This window comes from Rhincodon typus, unplaced genomic scaffold (assembly GCF_021869965.1).
Source record: "Rhincodon typus isolate 14 unplaced genomic scaffold, sRhiTyp1.1 hic_rhity00002633, whole genome shotgun sequence".
In the NCBI taxonomy this organism is placed as follows: domain Eukaryota; kingdom Metazoa; phylum Chordata; class Chondrichthyes; order Orectolobiformes; family Rhincodontidae; genus Rhincodon; species Rhincodon typus.
In genome coordinates, this window is record NW_025968271.1 from 15704 (window position 1) to 25000 (window position 9297).

Below are 9297 nucleotides of genomic sequence, written 5' to 3' on the forward strand. Positions count from 1 at the left end.
CTTGTCTATATTTAGCCTGTCTATTTAAGTATTTTAAAAATTTAATGAGATCACCTCTCATTCTTCAAAACTCCACAGAAAGCAGGTTCAGTTTGCCCAATTTCTCTTCACAGGTCAGTCCCACTATTCTAGGAACAGATGTGGTGAATCTTCATAGCACTCCTTCTATGGTAATAATATCTTTCCTGAGATAAGGAAACCAAAACTGCACATGGTATTCCACGTGCAGCTTCTATATAAATGAAGCAAGGCTTCACAACTCCTATATTCAAATCCTCTTGTGATAAAGGCTAACCTTCCATTAGCCTTCCTAATAGCTTGTGATATCGGCATGTTAGCCTTCAGTGAGTAATCAACAAGAACAGTAAGTCACTGATCCCTGTGGGACACCACTCATCACACATCTCCAGTCAGAAAAACACCCTTCCACCACTACTCTGTCATCTATGACGAAGCCAGTTCTGTATCCATCTTACCAGCTCACAAATAATTCCTCTACCACTGATGTAAGGCTCACCGGCCTGTAATTATCCCCGTTGCCCTTCTTAAACAAAGGAGCATTGGCTATTCTCTAGTGCTCTGGGACCTCTTGTGACTAAAGAGGATACAAAGATTTCATACAAGGCCCAGCAATTTCCTCACCTGCCTTCCCCAGCATTCCATCAGGTCCTCGGGACGTCCAACTAAATGTTTTTCAAAACCTTCAACACCACCTTCCTTTTTAGATTGATATGCCTTAGAATATCGACATGACTTTCCCAAGACTCACCATCCACCATGTCTTTCTCCTTTGTGAATACCACTGCAAAGTATTCACGAAGGATCCCAACCTCATGCACAAATTCCTTCCTTTGTTTGTATATCGGCCTACCCTTTTGCTCCTTATGTATAAAGGCCTTGAGATTTTCCTTAATTCTGTTTCCCAAAGACATTTCATGGCCCCTTTTAGCCCCCTTAACTCCTTGCTGAAGCTCTTTCCTATTTTTGTATTTGTCAAGGGATCTATCTTCAGTTTCCTAAGCCTTATATATACACACACCTTCTTTTTATTTTTGACTAAGCTTTCAATTTCTCTCATCATCCATGGTTCCTGAATCTTGCCATGCTTATGCTTCACTTTCACAGGAACATGTTGGTCCTGAACTCTAATTAACCAGCCTTTAAAAGATTTCCACATGCCAGATGTGGATTTACCCTCAAATAGCCACCCCTAATTTACATTCCCCAGTTGCTGCCTAATATTGTGTACTTAGACTTCTCCCAGTTTAGTACTTGCACTTGAGGACTATTTTTATCTTTATCCACAAGTAACTTAAAACTTACTAACCTTTTACAATTGACCGTAGTTCTGTATGTGGGTGCAGCAAGTAATTAGGAAAGTGAATAGCATGCTATAATTTATTGCATAGGAACGGAATACAAAAGTAGCAAGGTAATGCTTCAGTTGTATAAGGCACTGGTATCTGGAGTACTATGTACAGTATTAAGGATGTAAGGACATTGGCTACTGTTTAATGAAGGTTTACTGGACCAATATCTGTACTGAGCAGGTCGTTTTCTAAGAAAAGCTTGGACAGACTAGGCTTGCATCTGCTGAACATAAGAGGTTATTTGATTGAAACATAAGAGTCAGAGTCACACAGCGTAGAAACAGCCCTAGCCTACCATTGTCTATGCTGACCAAAAACAAAATTACACTGATCCCATTTACCTGCACTTGGTCCATAACCTACCGTGCCGCAGCACTGTATGTGCTCATCCAGATGCTTCTTAAATGTTGCAAGAATACCTGCCTCCACCATCCTCTCAGGCAACAGAGTGCATATTTCTATCACCCTCTGAGTGGAATTTCTTTTTCTCAGATCTCCCCTTAATCATTTGCTCTTCACCTTAAACTTATGCATTTGCCATGGGCAAGACATTGTCACGAACCTGTCTGTGCCTCTCATAACGTTGTTTACCTCAATCAGATACCCCTTCAGATTCCTCTGCTCCAGGGAAAACAAACCCAGTCTCTCTTAAGATCCTGAGGGGACTTGTGGGTGTGGAAAGGATGTTTCTTCTTGTGGGAGATTTGCAAACTTGGGACTCAGTGTTTAAAAAGAAGGCGTTGCCAATTTAAGAGAGAGCTTAGGAGATACTTTTCCTGAGGGTCAAGTGTTTTTGGAACTCTGTTCCTGAAAAAAAAATCTTTGAACATTTTTAAGGCAACAGTGGATAGATTGGTGAGCAAGGCGGTGGAAGGTTATCGGAGTAGATAGGAATGTGATTTTCAGATTACAATTAGATCAGTCATGATAGTGTTAAATGGCCAAACTAGCTGAAGGGACCAAAGGCCCCACTCCTGCTCATAACTTGCATGTTTCTATACATAATCAGTTCCTGTTATAAAGAGGCATGACTCCTGAGGATGCTAAGCCACCTCCTAGAAATTAAGGAAAAATATATTAAGGAGAAGAAATTCTCAGGACAAGATCAGCAGAAGTGCAGGTGTTACTTTGGAAGTTGCACACATTTCAAACTGCTTCAGTAATGGGGTTACAAAACAAGTTGATCTGGTAATTTCAGAAGCAGACCTTGAGCAATAATTTGTGGATAGTGTAACATGTCAGGATTTTGTCACTGCCAGCACCTTGGCCAAGTCAAGGAAAAAAAAAAAGTTTTATCTTTAGGGAGAGTTCAGGCTAGAGACTTGCACAATACATATCTATTAACTGGCAAGTCAAATGAAACAGCAATGGGATATCTGCACATTTCTGAATGCGCTGGGAGAGAGAGTGAGCACGCTAAGTGATTGCACCAAAAACTTCGGTAACTTTTCTATCAGTCTAGAGATAGCAACAAACAATACTTGGTTTCTGTTATGAAAGATCGAAGAGCTAGGGATGAGAACCTCCCCCCTCATTACAAACCTGGGAGGCTGTTCCTTCTGCTTCAGCTGTGCACTCTGTTCCACGGGTGGCAGCTCTCGTTCGCGAGGGTCTTACCACTGGAGAATTACGGCGACGGTAGAACAGCACGTATGCATGTCGTGCAACCACCTGGCTTTCATCAACTGTTGTGACAGTGCTGTCATCGAAAAGACGCCAACCTGCACAAGAACAGAACAGTTACCACAATGGAAGCATGAAGACAACTGGCAGTCCAACACAGTGAACTGAGGGGCACAGTGGATAGTTGGTGCAGTGGGGTGAAACATACAAATTGTCACATGTCGCAACATTAGTAATGTGATAATAAACTTGTTCTTGGTTGAGTTTTCAGGGAAAGGCTCAAACACTTATTTTGAAAAGGATTCCATCGAACTAGAAATACTATTGAGGAAATTTTCAACTCTTCATTTACATGCAAGGAAAAGGCATCCTTATCCCAATGCATTTTGTATGAGGTGCAAACAATGAAATTATCCTTTTCTATTTACTGAAGCAAAGGAAAAGTAAAGACATTGTTCATTATTAGTAACGTACTCATTTTTAGAAAAGTTTTCTATTTTCGTCAAACCGCTAAAATCTCACTGCAGAAAGGGTCCAGAGATCAGAAACCATTCTTTTTTTAAATTTACTCTTGGGGTAATAGGTGTCATTGGCTAGCCCAGCATTTATTGCCCATTCTTGGTGCCCTTGAGGTGTTAGTGAGCTGTCTTCTTGAATCGCTGCAGTCCATGGGCTGTTATGATTATGACCCACAATGCCCTCAGGGAGGGAATTCCAGGATTCTGACCCAGTGACAGTGAAGGAACGGTGATATATTTCCAAGTCAGGACGGCGAGTGGCTTGGAGGGGAACTTGCAAGGGGTGGTGTTTCCATGTATCTGCTGCCCCTGCCCTTCAAATGGAAGAGATTGTGGGTTTGGAAGGTGCTGGCTAAGGATCTCTGGTGAATTTATGCAGTGCATCTTGTATATGATATACACTGCTGCTACTGAGCTTTGCTAGTGGAGGGAGTGGGATGTTTGTGGATGTGGTGCCAATCAAGCAGGTTGCTTTGTCCTGGATGGTGTCAAGTTTGAGTGTTGTTGGAGTTGCATCCAGGCAGGCAAATACTTAGTATTTCATCACGCTCCTGACATGTGTCTTGTCGATGGTGGACAGGCTTTGGGGTGTTAGGAGGCGAGTATTCCCAGCCTCTGACCTGCTCTTGTAGCCACTGTGCTTACATAGTGAATCCAGTTGAGTTTGGGATGAATGGTAACCACCTAGGATGTTGACAGTGGGGGGTGCTGAGTGATGGTCATGTTTGCACTTTTCCTCAAATGGTTGAATGCACACACGTGTCCATGTGAGAGAGAGAATCATCACAGACTCCTTTATCTACATAACTGCACGTTTGCAGCAATAATCCTAGATGAAACTGGAGCTGATTATACCCTAAATGGCAACAAATGATGATTTTGGAGTCCAAGCGCAAAAAAGATTAAAAGCAAGTCACAAAAGCAATCAAGAGAGGTTAATGAAATGTTGGCCTTTATTTCAAGGAGATAAATAAAAAGGGAAAGAAGTGATGCTTCAGTAATTCAGATCTTTTGTTGGATGTCATCTGAAGAGCTGCAAAGTCACAAAATGATGCCAGGTTTAGTTAAATTATGAAACTAAGCTTCATTGACCTACCCTGTATTCCCTAAAATATACAAGTTTAATAGGTCACTTAATTGAGATGTTTAAAAGAGATTTAAGGAGAGACTATTTCCTCAGGAGCTGGGGGGGACAAAAGAGAGAGCGTTCAGAGCAAGGGGCAGAAGCTTGAATTTGGAGCAAAACTGTTGAGGGTCATGTTATGAAGCAGCACTTTTTAGTGTGTGTAAATCTGGAACTCTCTCCCAAAAGCCTATGGATGCTGGGGGTCAACTGAAGTTTTAATAACAGAGATAAGTAATTTGTTGGGTAAGAATATTGAGGGACAGAGAACAGCTAGACAACTGGAGCCAAGGTAGAGGTCATCCCTGATCTAACAGAATAGGAACAGGATTGAAAAGCTAAATGGCCTTCTCCTGTTTTTCTGTAATGGGTTTGTTGGGACTGAACTGCCTGCTCCTGCTATTAGTTCTCTCCCTAGCCCAAAGACAGCAAGGTCTCTATGCAGGATCTGGAACTGGAACCTATATATATCAATATGTATATACCCAGCTGACCTTTCTTTGGAAGTCTTTAGATGAGAAATTAATGACTAGTCTATTATTCACAAGCTCAGAGATATCTAGGAGGTTTGGCAGCCTTTGTGCAGAGAAAGCAGAGTTAACATTTTGAGTCCCGCGACTCTTCTTCAGACAGTTCTGAAGTCTGGACTTAAAACATTAACTCTGCTTTCTCTGCACGAATGCTTCTAGACCTGTTGAGTTTCTCCAGCTATTTCTGTTTTTGCTTCAGTTTTCCAGCATCTGCAGTTCTTTGTTTTATTTATCCAGAGATATTCCCGTTTCCTTGATGACATAAGCAGGTAACAGGAATTGAACAAAAGTACCCTTTCAGCTTTTTCTATTTGCGGTCCTTTAGCTTTATTCCGGACTAAAACTTTGAAAATTTATATTAAGCCAAATGAGCCTTAACTTTAAGATTCAACAAAATCAATTATAAGATAAAATTCATTCCTGAAATGAGTATGTTGCAAGCATAGCTGCAGCTATTGTTCTTCCCCAGTAGCAGTTTTGATACAAATGAATAGTCAGTTCAGAAAAAAGTTAAGGGGAAATATGAATGCAAACCCAGGGCAGGCAAGGATAGCATATTTCCTTCTTTAAAGGAACCAGCTGTGTTTTTGCAACAATTTGAAACTTTGTGGTTTACTTACCAGTCTTCATTTCTGATTTTTAAAACCACATACAAATTCTCAAAAATGACTCAGTGGAATCTGAACTCATTTTCTGAATTATTAGCTCATTGAAATCAACACGAGGCTATAAAATCCCCAGGGCCAACAAATTTAGGAAACAACTGGTCAGATCCAGGGATACAATGCAGTTCTAAGTTGGTTTAGTAACTCTTCTTCAAGAAATGGGGATAAGTATGACAGGCAACTGCCTCTCTTATCAGCTCACATACATAGACAGATAAATACTATAACAAGCCAGAGGCTATTAGAGTGTTTGGTGAATATTAACTCACCTACATCACTGCGTTGGCTGTTCTTGTCATTGGGTAGACGTGCATAGGCAGTGTAGTGCCCCCCAATCATCCCACCATAGTGGTTAATTACTGCATAGAGATCATAAATAGGGGGCTGTCGGACATCCTTCACACCAATGCAGAACTTGCTCAGGTCCAGATTTCTTTTAAGGAAAAGTGATTGACAAAATATTAAATAAAAGCTTCTCATTCCCAAGTAATCACAGCTCTGACTTTTCTGCAAATGTTTAAAATAGGGACTTGTCTCAAAAGTACCCAGGACAGGTACAACACAGGGTTAGATTCAGAATAAAGCGCTCTCTCTACACTGTCCCCATCAAACACTCCCAGCACAAAGACAGCATAGGGTTAAATACAAAATTAAGTTCCCAATGCACTATATCAAAATGCATGCTGTACCACTCCTGGGAGTGTTTGATGGAGACAGAGTAAAGCTTCCTCTACACTATCAAACAGTCCCAGGACAGATGCAGCACAGGGTTAAACACAGGGTAAAGCTTCCTCTACAATGTCCCAAACACTCCCAGGACATCATAACATGAGGCCAGATACAGAGTTAAAATCCCTCTCCACAGTCCCACATCAGGACTCTAAAGTAGCTTCACAGATAGACAATTGCTTTCCCTCATTTGCGAGCATAGAACATGGGAACACAATCTCAGGTTAAGGGGTCGCTTACGCAGAACTCGGATGAGGAAAAAATACTTCACTCAGTGTTGTACATTTTTAGCGTTCTCTACCTCAGGGGGTTGTGGATGCTCCATTTCTGAATTTATTTCAGGCAGCAAAGGAGAGATTTTAGATCTCTTGGGGACAGAATGGGAAAGTAATGTTGAAGCAGATTGGCCATCATTGTATAGAATGACAGAGAAGGCTCAAAGAGCTGCAGGATTTACTTCATCTGCTCCTTTTTTTGTATATTGTCATCAAATTATCCCTGGGACAGGTACAGAGCACAGCTCTCAGTACACTGTCTCCACTCTGTGCAAGTGCCTCCATCAAGTTCACCCTAATGACATGAACAGGGCTCTTTTTTCAGCCCCGCACCAGTGATGCCACATTGCAAATGCAACATTGAAGTGGACATTAGTTTTGAAGTGAGGGCCCATGATATAGTGCCCAACATTATCCGGTGGACTGAAGTTCCCACCAGCTATGGTACCGATTGGGATGATTTCCTGTCATGTTCACCGCCAGAATTTACCTTCATCGTTATACTTTCTTTCCTAAAAAGCTAGAGATCTCTCATTGGGTTGAATGGCCCCCCCTGTGCTGTATGATTTTACAGTTATAGAGATCTGCAGCACAGAAAATAAAGCCCTTTGACCCTTCACATTCACGCTCAAAAACAACCACCTTTTTATTAAATCACACTTTCCAGCACTTGGCCCATCACCTTGTATGCCTTGGCACCGCAAGTGCACATCTAAATACTTCTTAAATGTTGTGCCCTCTACCACCCTCACAGGCAGCGAGTTCCAGATTCCCACCATTCTCTGGCTGAAAACATTCTTTCAAATCTCCTCTAAACTTAGTTTCCCTTACCTTAAATCTATGCCCTCTGGTCACTGATCCCTCCATCAAGGGGAAATGTTTCTTCCTGTGTATCCTGTCTATTCCCCTTGTATGCTCCCCCTCAGTCTCCTCTGTTCTAAGGAAAACAAACCCAGTCTCTCTTCATAACTCACTATAAAGAGAGAGATTCAGTAGCAGGCGACAGGACTTAAAACAAAAATAAAATGGAGTAAAAGCATCAGTCTGCGTTGCGCACCTAATGGGAAACTCCACCATGTCATTGATCTTGTCTCTCCAGATGAAGTTGCGGAAAGAGAAACGCTTCAGTTGAATGATGAGTACATTCGGGAGCCACCACAGCATCAACTGCTTGGATGCTTCTCTGTGCTGTTTACATTTAGGACAATACCTGCAATGGATCAGAAGCAGCTGTCAGTGTTAACCTGCTTTCTACCCGAGTGTACGTAAAGACCACTGATCAAAGAAAAATAGGAGGGCCAAGGAAATCCCACTGGCTGTCCAGCTCTTGAATTTTGCCAAGACCACCACAACTCAACAAAAGTGAAGCAAATTTGCATGTCAAAAACTAACTTCTTTAAAAATAACTTAACTGTTAAGATCTTGGCATTGTTGGTGGGGCTCATATTTTGCACCCATTTTCATTTGCCACGTCAAAGGTGATGGACAGCCACTTTAAATTCATTAGTGGAATGCAAGCATCACTGGCTGGGACAACATTTATTGCCCATCCCTAGTTGCCCCTTTGAGAAGGTAGTGGTGATCTGTCTTCTTGAACCGTTTAAGTCCATGTGCTTTAGATAGACCCACAATATCATTATAGAGGGAATTCCAGGATTTTGACTCAGCGACACTGAAGGAACGACAATATATTTCCAATTCAGGACAGTGAGTGGCTTGAGGGGAATTTCCAGGGGTGGTGTTCCCATGAACTTCCACCCTTGTCTTTCTAGAAGGTGCAGAAAGGAGCCTTGGTGAATTTCTGCAGTGTATCGTGCAGATAGTACACAATGCTGCTACTCAGTGTTGGTGGAAGCCGATCAAGTGGGCTACTTTGTCCTAACTAGTGCCAAGCTTCTTGAGTGTTGTTGGAGCTGCACTCATCCAGGCAAGTGGGAAGTATTCTACCTCACTCCCGACTTGTGCCTTGGTGGACAGGCTTTGGGATGTTGGGCCATAGGTTACTTGCTGCAGTATTCCTAGCCTCTGACCTACTCATGAAGCCACAGTATTTATATGGCTAGGTCCATGTGTAGTTAATGGTAACCCTCCATTCAAATAATAGTAACATCATTGAATGTCAAGGGGCAGTGATTAGATTCTCTCCTGGAGATGGTCATTGCCTGGCATTTCTGAGAGATGAACGCTACTTGGTGAGCCTGGATACTGTCCAGATCTGGCTGCACTTGGAAATGGGCCTCTTAAGTATCTGAGTACGTTCCAGGGTTTCAGGAATACCCTAGCATTATAGCCAGTGAGGTTCCTTGCTGAAACGTAGTGTCTGTTGATAAGCAGGAAACGTAGTAGCCGATATGCACACATCGCAATCCCTATAAACAGCACAGTGATAAAACAATAGATAATCTTTAAGGGATATTAGTCACAAAATAACCATTGGCCAGGCATTGAAGAAAATGCCCTCAAC

At 42.0% G+C, this 9297-nt stretch overlaps 1 protein-coding gene across 1 annotated transcript in view; it reads right to left on the reverse strand.

The window, feature by feature from the left end:
• LOC125481575 (ubiquitin carboxyl-terminal hydrolase 19-like) overlaps positions 1–8043 on the reverse strand; it is a gene marked incomplete at its 5' end in the record, with an annotated part of 23746 nt that extends 15703 nt beyond the window's left edge. Inside the window, 3 exons of the mRNA XM_048593302.1 lie at positions 2913–3091; positions 6099–6262; positions 7891–8043. Coding sequence (XP_048449259.1) covers positions 2913–3091; positions 6099–6262; positions 7891–8043 — 496 coding nt within the window. The remainder of the gene's footprint in view (positions 1–2912; positions 3092–6098; positions 6263–7890) is intronic.
• Positions 8044–9297: the final 1254 nt, after the last annotated feature.